The sequence below is a fragment of the Cupressus sempervirens genome, chromosome 8, assembly GCF_028749045.1.
Source record: "Cupressus sempervirens isolate cs-2001-9-10 chromosome 8, ASM2874904v1, whole genome shotgun sequence".
Taxonomy (NCBI): Eukaryota; Viridiplantae; Streptophyta; class Pinopsida; order Cupressales; family Cupressaceae; genus Cupressus; species Cupressus sempervirens.
This window is the reverse complement of record NC_143125.1, coordinates 653,338,622-653,358,444: the sequence shown is the minus strand read 5'-3', so window position 1 is coordinate 653,358,444 and position 19,823 is coordinate 653,338,622. Positions and strand designations below refer to the sequence as shown.

The 19,823-nt window shown below is 34.4% G+C and overlaps 1 protein-coding gene across 1 annotated transcript in view; it reads right to left on the bottom strand.

The window, feature by feature from the left end:
- LOC149544123 (toll/interleukin-1 receptor-like protein) overlaps positions 1-17,044 on the bottom strand; it is a 111,284-nt gene extending 94,240 nt beyond the window's left edge. Inside the window, exon 1 of the mRNA XM_089795891.1 lies at positions 16,692-17,044. Within this exon, the coding sequence (XP_089652017.1) occupies positions 16,692-17,044 (353 nt within the window). The remainder of the gene's footprint in view (positions 1-16,691) is intronic.
- Between the last annotated feature and the right edge of the window lie 2,779 nt (positions 17,045-19,823).

Here is a 19,823-nt window from a genome sequence, read left to right as displayed (position 1 = left end):
GAACTACCACACCTCATTTCGTACATCCATAGGCACAACCCCATTATCCTTGGTCTATGGTGCTGAAGTAGTATTACCTATTGAGGTTGAACTCCCATCCCTATGCATTTCTTTTCTGGACCAAATATTAGATGAGTATTATAGAGTAGCTAGACTCACCTAGCTAGATCTACTTCATGAAAAAAGGCAACATGCCTATGACCATCTTATGGTCTATTAGAATTGCCTCAAGTGTAACTTCACCAAGAAGAGGTCCATCCACACCAATTTCAAGAAGGAGACATGTTACTCAAAGAAAACATGAAGGTCTAGGCTAACTGAGAAGACAAAAGCAAGTTGAAACCCACATGACTTGGTCCTTGCATGGTCACAACATCTTATGGCTCAGGGGCCTATCAGCTATCTGCACTTGAAGGTAAAGTATTGAAAGATCCCACCAACATCATTCACTTAAAGAATTTTTATACCTAAGATCCTCAGTGTATCCTGCCACCTTAGAGAAAAAAGTAGTAAGAAAAATAAGCATCGAATGGTGAAGACTTGGCAATTCAAGTGCCTTGGATAGGTACCCTAGTGAAAACCTACCAAATAGACACCATGCGTACTTAGCTTATTCATTATATATCATATGACCTATACCTCCCCCATCATCCCTCCACATCTCATCATCCATCTTACCATTTCCCAAAGGTGTTCCAAGAGTTCCATCTCCGCACTCTGATAACTCATGACATATTATCATTATCCCTTAAAACCCATGATAACATTTCATTCTACTGTGGTTTACACATCTATCCTACCCTTGTACCTTACCATGTGTATCATATCCATGTATCATACCCTTGAAAAATGTAAGTACTATATGCATCATGCTACCTTCTCATCCTAAGCTTTTCCCTATCATATGCATACATGGTACTGTATTCTACTACAGTTTTTGAACCACCCACATGTTGTATAGTCACACTTGTACATTTTTGAATCCTGTTGTGAGACTTCGCATCACCAACATATTGCCTATAGAAAGTTATAGTTTCCAATTATATCATAGTCTACAAATACCACTACTAGGTTCTTACAGGATGCATCCTTCCTCATACCTAACATGGGCCCATTAGTATATAGTCAAACTGGTCTCTTTGGTAAGAGGTTACCATTTCATGGATTTATTATTTCTTCTGATGTTGAGTCTTTTGCAGTTTCTTCAAATGGATATTTTCCAAGTAATTTAGTTACTCCCTCCTTACGACCACCATGATCTCTTATATCATGGTGTGGTTTGACATGGTGCACTTTGACTAGGGCAATTCAAAAGTGAGGTTTTCATCAAGGTCTTTTTCTTATTGTGAGTCAGTCATCTATGACCCTTGCATATTCCAAACATGTTTTCACTTGTGATTACATGATGCAATTGGGAAATATCATTTTCTTATGGATCACCCAACATCATTTCCATACAGATTTCTTTGGGACTCATGTGTGATACTCAGGCAATGCTTGTGTGCTTGTTTGAGTTAGTCCTATGTAATATTGGAGAAAAGGCCTTGATGTTCTTAGTAACCTTGGCATATCCCTAATATTCCTATATCAAATAAAGTGCTCACACTACATGGTGGATTTCTTTATGAAGTATCCCACCCTCAAGCTTCAAGTATATCTCAACACCTTTGCCATTTTGTCCCATACAAAAAACTACTTGTTCATACCTCTTTTTCACACTACATCTGTACTATCCACATCCTATGCATTCTCCTCCTACCCTAAACATTTATCCCATCTACTCACCCATTCCTTTACAAGATCCATTCTACCACATTATCACCTCTTCCTTTCATCCCAATCTCCTACCCATTTCTATCTCCTTGAGTCTCCTATAACCATTATGTTTAAAAAGTTGTGCATATTGTTTCAACATCAAACTAAGGTTATGGTTGATCCGTGATATTCTATGCCACCTTCCTACAATCCACATATGTTTCCTTATCCTTCTACTTACATTTCATATCATATCCACTCACCTCCCCCTACATTCCCTTAATCTCTTTTCCTATTTTCAGTCATGATTTGCATCATCTTAAAACCCCACGTCGCTCTTCATTTTCCCTCATCCTAATATTTATGGTTCATTCTTGGGTCATCTTTGCATTATCATAGCTTTCAATCCCTCTATTATTAGAATCTCTTGATTCATTTGCCTATCTTGAACATTAAGTTCATCATCATTATCATAAACTTAACACTCAAAAACCTGATACTCGTGTGTTTCATCATCATAATTTTTTAGTTAATTTTATCATGTTTTACCATCATAATTTTTAAGTTCATACTTCACCATCATAGTTTTAGTTCATTTTATCATATTTCACCATCATAGTTTTAGTTCATTTTATCATGTTTCACCATCATAGTTTGAGTTCATTTTATCATGTTTCACCATCATTGTTTTAGTTCATTTTATCAAGTCTCACCATCATAGTTTGAGTTAATCTTATCATGTTTCACCATCATATTTTCAAGTTCATGTTATCATGTTTCACCATCATAGTTTGAGTTCATTTAATCATGTTTTACCATCATATTTTTAAGTTCATTTTATCATGTTTCATCATAATAGTTTGAGTTCATTTTATCATGTTTCACCATCATAGTTTGAGTTCATTTTATCTTATTTCACCATCATAGTTTTAGTTCATTTTATCATATTTCACCATCATAATTTTAGTTTATTTTATTATGTTTCACCATCATAGTTTGAGTTTATTTTATCATGTTTCACCACCATAGTTTTAGTTCATTTTATCATGTTTCGCCATCTAGTTTGAGTTCATTTTATCATGTTTCACCATCATATTTTTGAGTTCATTTTACCATGTTTCACCATCATAGTTTGAGTTCATTTTATCATGTTTTACCATCATATTTTTAGATCATTTTATCATGTTTCACCATCATAGTTTGAGTTCATTTTATCATGTCCTACCATAATATTTTTAGTTCATTTTATCATGTTTCACCATCATAGTTTGAGTTTATTTTATCATTTTTTACCATCATATTTTTTAATTTATTTTATCATGTTTCACCATAATGGTTTGAGTTCATTTCATCATACTTTACCATCATAGTTTTAGTTCATTTTATCATGTTTCACCATCATAGTTGAGTTCATTTAATCATGTTTCACCATCATAATTTTTTAGTTCATTTTATCATACTTTAAGCATAGTTTTTAAATCTCATTTTATCATGTTTCACCATCATAGTTTGCATTCATTTTCTTGTACTTCATAATCCTAGTTTATAGTCATGTTTTCATATTTCATTATCACCATTTTAAAAAGTCCATTCACATTATATTTCTCATCATAAAGTTGAAACACATAACATCCATCATCATATCATAAATTCATTTCCAATTTTTTTAGCCATCATAAACATCATCATAAACTAATTTCCAAATCTCATCATAAACACATCACATATTGCATCATAACACGTCATTAACATCATACATCTCATCAACATCACATCCTGCTTAAAATGATGTGAATCTCTCTTCTACATCTAACCATGTACATCTCATACAAAATAATCACATAAAACACAACTCATGACATAGTACTTCATACATCCATATCCAACCCCAAAGAATGATCATATATATCACACCCACAAAGAATAACTAATACACCACCCATCCTTGAAAAAATATTGAAAGTCAATCATAGACTAAAAATCTAGTATCCATATCATACAAACACCCATATCAATACATTGGGTTTGTGCCTACAAAAACATCCAAAAAAACTATACCAAAATAACATATCATTGATCATCCTCATCCATTGCCTCCTCTCCATGAAAATCATGGGTGTCCCACTCTGCATCTGGGGTTGTTGCTAGTGGAGGTGGTGACCTCACCTACACCCTTTAGTACTTAAGCTCTCAGCCTCATCCCTCCTCCCACCTATCCCCCTATTTCTCCTTTGGCTTTTCCCTATGCATTGAGACCCACTAGTCCTTTATGAGCCCCAATGCTCCATCCACTCTCTCCGTCTCCATGCATACCTATATGAGTCTGAACTATACTTGACTATGTCAACCATCTATAATGCTCTATCTTCTCAATTGGCAATACTATATGATATCTCTTGTGGTAGAACCCTGCTCTCTCCCTTAGATCCTCCACCTCTCCCCTCAACAACCTTAACTCCTCCAAACCTCCACCTACCACCACATGGGCCCTCAATGTCACCATATCGACTTCCAATCTAACCCTTTCCTCCTAGATAATATCCATCCTCCCCTAGAACACATGTCTCTCCAAAGACGTCACCTCCAACTTCCCATCAAATTGTGCAAACTCCACCTGCAACATCCCCAACTCTATCCCTTCTTTATCTACCTATCCTAGCACCACATCCCACTCATAATAGAACTTGTTGCACTCTATCCTGAGCTAATAGCTCTCCTACTACATATCCTACAATAGTTGGCTGGTTGCATCTTGTGCCTATTGCAAGGACACATACCTACATGCTAATCCATCATCTCCTCCCCCTAATAATGATCTGCCTCCCCCTCCACCTACTAGCCCCTGTGGCCCCTTTCCAACATCCTCCTATGGTCTCCTCTCCTCTATTGACCTATCCTCTCCCCTCTCTCATTGTAGCCTCACATCCTCTAGTCTCTCCTCCCTTACAACCCTCTACCTCTACTTTAGTGGCACCTCCTACTGTACAATCACCTCTTCTCACTACTGCAACCCACTAGAAGCATATCTCCCCTGCCTCACCACTCAAGAGATCTCTCCTACTACTACTGCTACTTTAGTGACCTGAGCCTGACCTACTAGCCAAGGATACTCAAACCCATCTTGGTACTCCTAAGTTGAACCCGTAAATGCAACACCTCCAATCCAATCCCACACCTATGGTGCTAAGTCTCACCATGCCTATAGTAGCCCCTCCCTCATAAGTGTAGGCCAAAAAAAAGTAATTGGCTCTTGTATCACACATTGATATTAGTTTAGCTCCCTTGTTGTAGCCTATGACCATCTACACTATCAAAAAGGCTTGTCTAGCTAGTACTACTTTGTAATGTACTCCCAACACCCAAAAATAAAGCATGGTGAAATAGTGTATGAAAAATGATAACTCTCCTCCACCCATGACCCCATACATATATATGATATCCATGTAATGACCCGAATCTCATCTATGTGGACTCGCTAGTAGTCTACCTCCTCTATATGCTGATAAGTGAGAAAATCACCCTTGCTATATACAACTGACTCCTTCAATAGCATATCCCTCCACCTCCTAAACACCACAATATACTCCTAGTCCTACACCTATAACAATGTCAGAAACCCCACACTCCTCCCCTGGTACCTTGCACCCTAGTATACAATATGATGGTCTCCACTAGCATCAATTAGCCCCATGCCACTAGGACTCCATCGTCGATAATTTGCATGATCATCAGCATCAATGCCAATGTAACTCCTATGCCACTAGTATCTGGGGAAATATATCCTAAAACAAGCCTACATACATAGAAATAAATCCTCCTCTATATTGCTACTCAATCTAGTGCCCATCTAAAGGAAACTTTCCACTCTAGATATGATACTAAACTCTAGGCCTCACCAATCGTTGTATCGCCACCTCTCCTATCATCTCCTTGGTAGTCATCAAAGCATCGCCCACACAAGTAATTGAAATATCATGTAAACATCCTTTAAATTCATTGGCATCTCCCCTATTAGCAAGTAGAATGTCCTAGTTTTACTATGTCATCACTCACATAAGGCTGTTACCATTGCCATATATGTTTTTATGTGTGGTAACCTAGTCAAATATCCAATCTAATACTATTGATCCTTACCTAGTCTCCCAGCATGTAGTACAGCCACACATTGCTCCCATGGCACTAGAGAATATAATGAACACTACATACAAGCCAACATCATGCCATTTTTCACTTTCTATACAGTTTAACCATGATTCAAAAAACCCAACAATCCCCCTTCCCAAATCCCTCATTTTTCCACTAGAATTTGTAGTTTTTCCTTTCCTAGAATTCTTTCCAGAGTGTTCCTGCAATACTGCCTTTACATTTTATAATAGGATCTCTCTTTGACTTTTTCCTACCCCCCAAAGCCCTATCTAGCATTCCCACTATCCTAGATGAACCCCCGCATTCCCATAGCCCCAACTTACTGTGAGAACATGCCCAACCCATTACCCATCTCAGTCAATTTTTTTCCCATTACTGCATTTAGCTTTCTTAAAACTACCCTTAACCACAAGAACGCATTCATGCAAACAAGAATGCATCACTAGTGAACTCGCTATCTTACAAAACATCGTTGGTAGATTCGTGCTCTCATAAGAATTTACCAAATTCATGATCTCATGAAAACATTTTTTGATACTAATTTTTAGCCTTACCCCCTACCTGATTTTGTGGGATTACTATCCCATCAATCCCTAGATCGATCTCGTCAAGCCTGTGCCTACGAGAACATGTTTTCTAAGTTGTGGGAACACTACAAAAGGAAATACATAAATAACAAGGTAAAGTTTTTTACTGTACCACTCGGTCTAGTGTCCACCACACCTATACTTTTCATACCCCGTCCACTTGATGCTTTGGTCATCTCTAAACAACCATCATTTGGTTCAAATTAGAGCTCCAAACAATGATATATCGATGTTAGTATGAGAGTCAATGATGCTTTCTATCCACCCCTAGCCTCCCTTATAGAGCTCCTATGGCACCCTTCCTCCCTTTTTAACCCCTCCTGCAGCCATCATTTCCCCCCGCCATGTTATTTTTACAATTTAATTATCATTTTAACACTCTTTTTTCCCTTCTCCACCCCTTGCTCCCATCACTTTTTCGTAGCTTTTCAATAAGTCATCGAGTTTCATTTTCTATCTTCACCACCTTCTTGAATGAGCATCATGTAGTTCATTCTATCTTCTTCTATTCAAAACCAAGCCAATCATGTTTCTTTAAAAAATCCTCTTTGCATCATTTATATTCGAACTTCATTGAAATAGTGTTGCCCCAACACTATGTCAAAGAGGGGCAAAAAGTGGACACCTAAATTTGATTATGCCATTAGGTAATCTTATTTAGTCATCCTCTAGGATATTATTAATTATATATTTATTATTTAACTAATTAATAATCACCCCCTAGTTAAATAATTTGTTTAATTAACTATAGTCCAATTGATAAAATAAAATGATAACCCAAAATTAATTTATCAAATAAATCTGTATTCCTCTATTAATTTTAAATAAATGTAAAAAACTATTTAAATTGATTCCTCAACCCCCTTTTATTAAATAAATAATTTAGTAAATCATCCCAAACCTCTAAACCATCCCTAAAACCTATATTTACCCCTAATCCAACCCATTCACCCATACTAACCTCACTTAGCCACCTAACTAACCCATCCCATCAAAGCTAAGCCACATACCTCCTAAACCCCTTTATAAGCTAAGCCTAATCTCCCTCCTAAACATGTGCACAACTTTAAGCAACGGTTAAGACTTGCTAACCCAAGCCAAAGTCAATGGTCTCCCATGTCCTCTTCCATCCCTATCCAAGAGCATTAATTAATCTTACATGCCATAAATGCCTCTTACATCCCTCTTATAGACTATTCCTCCCTCATTACTCCCCTTTACCCTCCATTTTGACCACCCAATCCTCTTATGACACTTGTCATAAGGCTAGAGCTCTAAAGAAGCACAATCCATGTCCTCTCCTCTCATTACATCCTAGTTCTTCCTCACCTTCTCTTCATCCTCACATTCTGACCCTCCATCACACTACCCCTTATCCTATAAATTGAGCCCTTCCTCTCTCACAATCCATCATCTACAAAAAGAAAAGTTATAACACCCCACTAGCCATTACAGTATAGCCATTTTACACCATTTCAATGTTCCAACCCACCTACACATTTATTGAACTAAATCCTCCACTCGTCTCCATGCTTGATAACAACCCATCACTTGAAGCTTAAGTACAACTAACCACACATCTCCTATCTATCTAGACACTTCTACATTATCATAGGTCACACCCAAGGAGCTTACCATTCTTATTTTTCCTTCCTTGTTGGTGTTTACCTCACCTTATCATCAGTGTTTCTATTATTTAGTATTGTAAATGTTAATTTTTTTATTAATAACATTTATAGTATGCTATGTTTTTAGCATTACAGAAAGAAGTCCAAGGCCACAAGAGTCTTTGGATAGACAAAAAAAGTCCTAGGAAACTCTGTGAAAGTCATGATGCATAGCATTAGAGGCCTAGAGGAAATCCCTTATAAGGCATTCAAGCTTGAATTATGAAGCTTTGGAAGGGGGTCAATGTAAGGAATAAAAGACATGTGTAGTAGCCAAAACTTTAAAACAAATCTAAAATTTTCCTACAAGAGAGAGAAGTTTGGTGACCCAATAGTCCAATTTCTTCTCAATCTATGCCAGGGCAACATTCCACAGCTCCATAGGGGAAATTTGAAAAGAAAAAAGAATTCCCAAAAAATAAAATATTTTTCCATGATGAACCCATTTCCATTTGTAACACTACAGCCATTGAGAGCCTGAAAAGAAGGATTGTCTATAGCAAAGGGTCTTGTGCCATTGAATAGTAGACCCAGAGGAAATGAAAAAAATATCCAAGAATTGTAAGGTGTTGCCAATATTTTTTTCATCCTCAAGAAGAGTGAGAAAGGATTCATCTACAAAATGGCCATTCACAAGCTTCATAGTGAAATCTGGGAGAGGGATGCCATGCACAAGACCCTGAGAGATAGTGTTGGCAAGAAGATAGCCTAACCCTTCAGCCACCAAAACATAAAGAGAAGGCCCTAAAGCACAACCTTGATGGATACATCTGTAGAGCTTGAAAGTTTTAGATTGCCAACCATTTATAGTAATACAAGCAGAGGCATCACCAAAAAGCACCTGAACTAATTGTAGAAAGATTGGACCAAACCCCAGGGCTTGAAGCATGGCCAAAATGAAATACCATTCAATCTATTCATAGGCTTTGGCATAATCAATCTTAATAAAAAAGGCCTATAGTTTGGACTGATGAGCCCAGTCTATACCTTCCTAAACAAGAATAATATTATCCAGAATATATCTAGATTTAATGAAACTAGTTTGTTCAGGATGAACAATCTATGGGAGTAGATGTCATATTTTAAGGGAGAGAGCCTTGGCAATAACCTTGTAAGAGACATTCAACAAAGTGATGGGCCTCCAATTGCATATGTTTTCAAGATTGTTGGCTTTAGGTACGAATTCGATATTAGCCATTTTAATAATGTTGCCTAGGGAATGAGAATTGTATGCTTCTTGATATACCTGATGTAGATTAGGGAAAATGTCCCCCCATAAAGCTTTGTAAAATTCACATAGGAAACTATCACATAGAACTTTGTAAGGTTTTTTCCTACTATATCCTCTGATACAACTATCTCTAGATCTCCATCATCACTCTCCACAAACTAAACATCTTAACTAGAGAAAAAATACCAGTCACACAAATCCCCCATCCTCAAAACCAAATCCTAGGGAAAAAGCCAATAGAAAAAGGTATGAGCTTGAAGCGCGATGACCTATAAAGTGGTGAAAATAGGCATTCCAAAATAAAAATTTAAAAGAAGGTAAGAACTAATGAACATTGTAGATGACTTCAATGGTACTAATTCCTCCTACACTATTTCCAATCGTTGGATGACAATTTTATCTCCTTGATCTTCAAATAAGGAAATGCCTATGACATGAATTATAAGTATTTTGAATAAAATCATGTGTTGATGATTTATAGTCTATTGAATAAAATTGTGTGATTTTAATTAAGAAACAAAAGCTCAAATTTATTTAAAATAAATTGGAAGCATGTGTTGACATTATTGGAAATGCTCAAATTTTATATTCTCATCCAAAAAGTATGATGATAAATTTAAATTTAAATTTCCAAAATGCTAGAATGATTTGAAATATACATAAAATATAAGTAAATTTTAAGTCTACCTTTATGAATTTTGTTCTAACTATTTTGTACATTGTTTCTATTTTGCGTTTATGTTCATTAAATGAGTGTAAATTATTATTCATTCCCGAGAGTTTAAGGTGATTCAATTTTAGGGACCAATAGTGTAATAATTTTCCTTAGGGAAAAATTCACCCAAGAACTAAGAACTCAAACACAAGCACAACTATAGACTATGAGTATGATCAGAATAACAATGTATTCAATTCAATAAGCATGAAAGTACACTAGGAGTGCCTATATATAAAGGCCTCTGGGATGCATCTAGAATGCCTAAGAATCAACTACATGATAAGTCATACAACTAGGAACATGTCCACTAGATATGGGTTATCCTCCTTTAAGCACGAAAGTAAGTGCAATAATGAGAGGATAAGCCTATAAAGGTGTAGAATGCAAATTTATGTTGTAGACAACATGTGCTAAAAAGGGAGTGCAAATAACTATGTTGTAGACACCATGTGCTAAATTAGAGTTGCATACTTCTATGTTGTCAACATGACAACTCATAAAAGTGCACAAACTCCTAAGTGTCTCATAAAATAAAATAATAAAATAATTCATTAACCTAAGTAAACTTAGGCATGTGTAAATAGTAAATATATATTTACACCAACACCCCCCCTTAAGTGCAACTTAGAAGAATGCCCTTAAGCTTATGAAAACTAGAATGAAAATATATGATAGCTCCCAACTACTAGGCCATGTTAGCTACCCATGTATATAATAAAATGCAATCTCTCATAAAGTAGAGAAAGAGGGAAAACCTTGTGGGAAAAATCCTCCCCCAAAAACAAAGATAAAAAGCAAGATGCATTGATGGATGGAGTAATCAAGATCCCCCTGTTATGACATTCATCAAGTATATAAAAAAGAGAAGAGGGAGAAGGACAAAACCCCCTAAGAGGAAAATAGACAGGGTAGTCCAACCCTAATGAAGAATTCCGACCAGTGATTATTGCTCCAAGAAAGAATTTGGTCCAAGAGTGCAAAATGATTTTCCTCCCCTTTGGAAGAAACAAAGACAAAGGTATAATCCTAAAGATGTATGGTGGCCCTAAAACCTACTCAACTATCCTTGTGTTGATTCTGATGGTCGCCCCTTCCAACAGTTTTGAAAAGAAAAAATAAAGATCTAGCAAGGATGTCTATTGAACCTATCCCAATGACCCATCAGTCTCCTCAACTGATAAAGAGACCTCAAATAACTATTGTTTATAAGGATCCACAATCATGCCAACCTGTAAAGATAGATCATGTAGAGAATGGACATGAGGGTCAGAGTGAGCCCTCACAACAATTATAGAAGGATCATCTTCATCAAAAAGAAGATGTAAATCATCAAGGCTATCTCCCAAATCTATGGTTAGTCACTCTATGAACAAACCTAAAATGTTAGTGAAGAAGTCATCACCTGAGGCTAGAACTGGAAGATGAAGTTTACCCTATTGTGGTGAAGTACATGAATCATTCACCATGCCAATAGATGAATAATTTTCCTTAAAAAGAAGATGAATATAATCAAGGATGTCCCCTACATCTTCAATGTGTGACTCCACAAGCAACTATGCAATGTTTGGTAGGAAGCCATCACATGAAGGTAAAGTAGGAAGACATAAAGTGTCCTACTACAATAAATCCAAAGCATCTATGGCTGAAATAGGATTAATAGTAGAAACAAGAGCATCAAGAGGTGTGATCTCATTAGGAGAGGATGCATTTGGAACTAGAGGTAAAAGCTCTACTGGGAATGGAGGAATTTGTGGATCTCCATAAGGCTCCCAAAGATAGATCCAAATATTATATAAATCTTTTGACTTCAATTCATCAAGTGAATCCATAACCTCCATATCCATAAATAGAAAGAGTGCATGAAAAAGGATGGAACATGTGTCCTCATCATATAAAAGTCCTCTTGCATATGGTAGTGCATTATACTGACTAAGATATGGGATAACCAATTGACTCCATTCCTAATAGTTATATGGTGTCAAGGTAATTAAATCTTCCTCTTCCATGATGGACTAATCAATGTAACCCCCAAAGATGCAAAATAAATCAAAGAACCCCCCCTTAATGTATGATTTGGTGCTTTATAGCCACTTGCCAATTTAGGGCCTATTTCTTAAAGCAATATTTTTGTCCACATAACCTATAATTTTATTGCAGATTTGGATAGTAGACAAAAAATTATGCACTTCCAAAAAAAAATGAAACCTAAATATGTGTCTAGATGAGCCCATACTAAGCATTTGAAGTGGAAAAAATTGGGATTTTTGAGTTGTAGAAAAATTTAGGAACAGAGATCTCAAACCACCTACACGAATGTGTAGATCATGAAATTCTACTCTAAAACAAAACAAAAAATTTCTCACAAAAAGGATTTTGTATGAGGGAGAGATTGCTATTTGAAAATCATTGTTGTTATTTTTCTGAATTGTCACCATTGCGCCACCAAAAATCAAATGGCTCTAGATTTTGCCTTGGATTTTCGATTTGGATGAAACAAAATGTGATTTGGTTTTTTCTGACCTTTTGAATGTGATGCAAATATCTGATTTGCACCAATAAGCACCAATCTTCACCTACAAAAAATCTCTCCTATAGCTCGATGGCTAATTTTTTTGAAAAAATAATGCAGATCCAAAAAAAAAGAGCAGAGATGTAGATGAAAAAAATGTAGATCTAAAAATTAAATGTAAAAATTTGAAATGATCATACCAATTCTGCAAATTGGTCCTTTAGGTGTCGGTTTGCAAAAAAAATTGCCTCAATTTTGACTATGCCTAGGGTATGCAAAATTATAGTCAAATTCCACTAAATAGACATTCTGGACACAATGGCGAGAACGTTCTGGCTCTAGATGCTCCCAATGACTATGATACTCCATATTCAAACCAAGGTGCTAAAGCAAGAAGATGGTCTCAAATGGCTATGTGAAGAGAAAATCTCCAAGAGCACTGATACCATGTAAGAATTTTCCTTAGGGCAAAATTCACCCAAGAATTAAGAACTCAAACACAAGCACAAATGTAGACTAAAAGGAGTATGGTCAGAATAAAAATGTATTCAATTCAATATGCATGAAAGTGCACTAAGAGTGTCTGTGTATAAAGGCCTCTGAGATGCATCTAGAATGCGTAAGAATTAGCTACATGATAAGTCATACAACCAAGCACATGTCCACCAAATATGGGTTATCCTCCATTAAGCAAAGAAGTAAGTACGATGATGAAAAGATAAGCCTATAATGGTGTAGCATGCAAATTTATGTTGTAGACAACATGTGCTACAAAGGGAATGTGAATAACTGTGTTGTCTTCATGACAACTCAATAGATGATGCAAATTCTAGTATTGTAGATGCCATGTGTTGAATTAGAGTTGTGTATTTCTGTGTTGTCAACATGACAACTCATAAGGTGCACAAACTCCTAAGTGTCTCACAAAATAAAATAATAAAATAATACAATATAATAAAATAATGAACTAACCTAAGTAAACTTAAGTAAGTGTAAATAGTAAATACATATTTACACCAACAAATATTTAAATAGATATATGACTTGCTTATTTAGCCATTCCAAATTCACAAGTCAAATGTTCTCAAAAGATCGTACAAATGAGAACTTTTGATTAGTATTTTTTAAACACCTATTATTGCATTAAAAAAATCATTTTCATTCTAATATTTTATTAAAAAAATATTTTATAAATTTATTGATTTTTAATTTTAGGAGAAATATCAATTTTATTTAAATAAAAATTAGTTTTAAAAAAAATGAATAATAGATTAAAAATAATTCACACTCTAACTAGAAAATACATTTGCAAAAAATACAATATTTTATCATTCTAAGCTCAAAGGCAGAGACTCCAACTCACCAAGAGCTCCCATAATTGAATGATCTAGACAATGTTTGTTAAATTTTATTTTCAAATAAATATAATTATGGTTAATTTCATATTATATTAATAGATGTGTGGGGAGAAAGAGAAGGAAGAGAGATGACTTTATCTTAGTGAAAGTACTCATATATTACGTCATTCATAATCCTTCATCATAACTATCATACATTCTAGCATAACAGACAGTGTTGGTGCAGATAGTACATATTTTTATTAATGTTTAATAACCATCAATACTGAACTTGAGTGTTATGTGCATTCTAAGTAGGCTATGTTATATAGTTCAACTTGTTCATCAAAATTTACATGCACATGTACTATAATTTTTTTACAATATAATTAAACTAGTATAGATATTTTAAATAAACCTATCTAAAGAAATACGGATAGATATCCACTACAAAATAATTATAATTAAAATATTTGTATTTCCTTTATCTTCATTTATTTAATGTTTTACTAACTTGATCCTTTTCTTTTAATTTCTTAAAAAATGGATGATTTATAACTCCAAATATGCTAATTTAAATAGATATTTTATGTGGCATTTATTTAATTGTTTTTAAAAGTATACTCTATTTGTAATAAGATTTAAACTTTTGACATGTAGATGGTTGTCAAATTTAATCTAGAAGAATAAAAGTTAACATTAACACTCTCACACCATCCCACTCCCCCATTCTAGCATTGTAGAATGCCTATCAGCATTAAAAATTTAAATGGTTCAACTTCTAGAAAAAATAAACATCACAATAAAATAATTTCATTTAATTCAAATAATTTCTTTTTAGATATTATCACTCTTTTAATTATAAGGGTCCAACACATTATGCACTCTCTTTTATGTAATTCATAACAACTTAAATTAGTAAATATCAATATATTTCTAGATTTGATTTAGTGTTCTTTTAGCATCTAGAAAACACATACAATCGAATCTAGAATTATATTGATATTTACTAATAGCTTGTGGAAATTTGATATTGTTAAGGTAAATTAGAATATGCTTGTTATGATCCATGATTGTAGGTTATTGAAATTGATCCCTCCATTTTCTCCAAATTCATTCAACTTTATCAACATTTTTTTTTTCTCAACACCCTTCTTCCTCAATCATATGGAATCTTCTTTTGCTTTGTTCCTATCATAGAAGCTAACTTTCTCTTTTTTTTCTAAGTTTAACATGGAGAATATGTATGACATATATGTTGAATATTTACATGATGACACATTGTAGGTTATGTTCAATTTATATGTATGCAATGATTATATACTTTGATATTCAAAATCTTATGTTATGCATACATTTTCTGTCAATGCTACATATTTTTAGACATATAATCATTCTAGGATTCACATGCATCTCAAAGGTAAGATAGAAAAATTATAAATTTCGTATACCAATTATATTTTCAATTTATTTTTTTGTTTGTTGTAAGGAGAATCCCTTGATAAATAGATATATTGACAAATGGAATATCTACTCAAATGTCACACATATTTCATATTTAATTAACCCCTAAAATTTTCTTTATGCACTCATATCTCAATAAAGTAGCACTAATTATACATTTATCAAATGATTATATGCATGCATATAATTCAAATCGATCCATTTTTTATGTTGTCATTAAGGGACTGACCTTAGATTTCTATATTTGATCCACAAATATTGAAAATTAAAAGTTAAAAATTATGTCCACTCATGCCAATTGTTTTCCTTAGAGGATGACTAGTATAAATACATTTAATGCAATTCATTTTCTCATTTGATATCATTATGCACTCAAAAACATCATTCACATTTAGCATTCAAATTGATATAATAGAATAAATCTAAATTTGAATAATCATCCTAGAAACATTTCCATAAGAATGACGTTCTTGATTGTTCATCAAGAGAACATGGCTTCATATCGAGGCAAATAATGATAGGAAAACACTATCCTCCCTGCAAACTATACAGTTGACCAATTTTCAAAAAATCGAAAACATCATAGATTTTTCTGAAAATTTCCGCATTTGATCTTCATGATCTACATAGTTCGTAGTCGAAAACAACAATAAATTTGAAAAAAAATTACTATTGTAAATCTGAACAAGAAAAAAATAATTGACTTTATTTTTTCTTTAGTGCAATTTGTATGGATTAACCTGACTCATAATAATATAATATACTGAATACAATTTAAAGTACATACATTCAAATATTTAATAATGATAAAAGCAGTTTGAAAATAGAGCTCCCTTTATGCTGAGTATTCTGCAGCCTTTCATTTAGTTTTACAAATCCTTTACGTATAGATGGAATATTCTTGAGCAGCATATCCTCATCTCTGCACATATATAACAACAAAATGCGAAAAAATAATCATAGATTTTAAGAGTTGTGATTACACTTAATACGAAATACAAGAAAAAAATCAAACAACCAAACATTATCTTATAAGAGTTTAACTTTGTAATCGATATGAAAAGAATACGGGACTGATGCTCACTCCTTACCATGAAGGATTAGATCGAGACGCCATGAAGCACCAAAGAGTGTTCCCTTCCACTTCCGAAGTTACTTTGAGGTGAATCTACCCTTCTCTTTAAGTCGTTGAAAGGCATCCCCAAAACTCCTTTTGTACATAGAGAGCAGTGAAAGGAAAACAATATAGCGCGTGAGGTGGAACAATCGGTACTTACTTTATGTTATTAGCAATGGGACCGATGTAATGTGAAACACTGAAAAGTACTTTCTTCCAATTCCGAAGCTTTTTTGAGTTGTGTTTTCCTTCTCTTTTGTGTCGCTCAAATGCGTCAAAATAGTTTCCTTTCAAATATCGTACATCTTCAGGCTTAACTTGGTAGAAGATTGGAACAATTCTACTGATTTTCCTTCTTCTGTGTATAAATGCCAGCTCTTCCAAACAGCGGTTGGATTGAGCATGCTCCTTTGAAAATATGACAAAATGCAGGGAAGCACACTCGATTGTTGTTTTTACTTGTTGATCCGCCAATTGACGCTCTTCTAAATTCAGCAAAACCTTCAGTTGCATGGCTGCATATTTAAGTTTTTCGGAGATGAGTCCAGCCAGCAGATGTTTGGCGTGACTAATAAATACATCGGATGGAGCAGATTTTGTAACATCCGGAAAACTGCTTCTAGTGTTGGAAGACGATGCCATGAAATTGGATTCGACGGGACACAACAACAAAGGGGAAAAGATGGAAGTGTCAAAGAAGAAAGGGATTCTTGTTGTTCATCAGGCGAAGAGAAATCCGAAACATATAAAAAGCTTAGAGATGCAGGTAGCGCCAAAGAGAAACGTGAAGGAAGCCAGGCGGAACAAACAGAGAAATTGTTCCTTTTCGTTTCGCTTTCCGTGAGGCGAAGAAATGATAGCGACGAAAAAAAAAAGAGGCTGAAACCATTGATTGCCGACCGGTGACCGGTCTTTGCATAAGTAACAGCACGGAAGACGCGCAGAAGTCAGCAGATCAACTTAACAATAATGTCTCGTCTTCTAAGCACTTTTAATTCAAAGACTTCCTGCCGACCATCTTAAACTCTCCGCCAAATCCACTTTCTTCATATATATATATATATATATATATATACAATTGTCTGGTAAGGACGTTTAATTCAAAGACTTTCTAACAGCACTCTAGCATTGCCGACCATCTAGAACTCTCTGCCAAATTCACTTCCCATATATATATAAACAATCGCACCTTAGTGTGCAATGGTTATGTTGTAGAGGAATGGAAGATAATTTAACTATTTGTTCCATTATATGTATCTTCTTTCCATCCTCTCTATATCTCCTTATCTCTTTATCAACATATCTTACCATCTATATCTCTTTCTCTTTATCTTTCCCTCTCTATATCATCCTCTATATTCTTCTTGTCTTTGCCGCTTAATCCATCTCTATAAATCTATAAATGTTTCTCCCATTTTTGCACTCTATATTAATATCTATCTCTATCTTCTTCTCCCCCTCCATATCTAGACACATCTCCCTCTCTATATTCATCCACTCTTTCCATCACCCCCTCCTTATACTTTTAAATGTCTACATCTCTATATTTCCTCCCTCATCTCTATCTTTGTCTCTATCTCTATTTTTGTTTCTATCTCGTTATCTTTCTTATCCCTCTTCATTCCTATACACACACACACACACACACATCCCTCTCTACCTCTCTCTACATCACTTTCTACTTCTCTCATTCTCTTTTTTTTATATGTTTATATCTTCCATCTACTCTCCCTCCCTCTCCCCTCACTAAATCACTCTTTTCTCGCTCCATATCCCTCTCTTCGATATCCATTCATATTCTTACCTACCAAACATATGCATTCATTAGACATGTCATTGGTACAAGATATATATGAAAAAAAGTAGTAAGAATATAAGCACATATCAAATCACATACAACTTTGATTTCTTGCAAAGTATAAAAATAAGATATTTTGTCTAAGATAGAAACAAATTAATTCAAAGATAATGATTAAATGTGATACACTGCAAGGTGTTGCCTTAAATCATTTGATTTTTTACTATTATGATACTCGCGATCTCTATCAGCTAGATGTCAAACCCACTTCTTGACTAAATAGGATTCTCCACTTCAAACCTACAATCTAAAACCCTTTTTGAGTAGGCATGAAAGAGATTTTTCTAGACTTGATTTTTTATATGCCCTCTATGAGATCTAAGATCTAGAAGCCTATTGCATTTTATTGCTTTCTTACCTAAGAGAAAACCTAAGGTTCCTATTACAAATTGTCTAGTCTGGCAAGTGTCGAGAGTGAGCAGAGTATTGTTGACAATTCAATCTATTTTTTATGCTTAGATTGAGTAGGAAATATTTAAAACCATATAAGGGCATATATATGTTTCCTTTGATTATTCAAATTCTTATAATAAAAATATGAATGTGATAGCTATAGTCCTAGATTCTCCTTCCACCATTAGACCTAATTATAAGAGTGTTGTAAATTTGTAATGGTAGCAATGCTCATCCCTAGAGGAAGGAAAAATGATTGGATATTTTCTATAGAGTTTGGGCATTACCAACTTAAATCCACTATCTAAGGATCTCATTTAATTGTAAATATATTAAATGGTTCATGACAACATATGTTCAATGTGGATTTTATTTTCCTTTTTTGATGATTATATTGTAATATGGAGAAGATTTATATTTGACTTTGAATGCAATACATTGACATAAAATACTATTGGAATGCCCATAAGCTTTATTCTTGTTCATGTGACCTAAATAAAATACTGTATTTGTCTCTTTGTCTACAGAGGTATGAAATGTCATCTCTCTCTCTCTCTCTCTCTCTCTCTCTCTCTCTATATATATATATATATATATATATATGTATGTATGTATGTATGTATGTATGTATGTATCTTCATCACCCCAAACCCTATCTCCCTCCCTCTCCTTTGTACTTGTCCCTCTTTCTTTCCTTGTCTCTCCTTGCCACTACATGAATGCCCTCTTTGTATCCCTCTTTCTCTATCTATCTCTCTATATTTATCTCTCTCCAAATCTTGACCTTTAAAAATAAATATTTTTTATCATGTGCCTTTATTGGCGATGCAATTGTAAGTTTGTGAGTTGAATTGGATCTACATAAAAAAAAATTGTGCCATTGCATCTGACAAATAAATTTATCTTAATTTCATACACACATCCCAAATGATTTTGTAAACAACCCACATCATTGTTAAACTATGAATTTGTGTCAGTGATGTGTTTTCTTTGTTTCAGATGTGTGTGTGTGTGTGTGTGTGTGTGTGTGTGAGAGAGAGA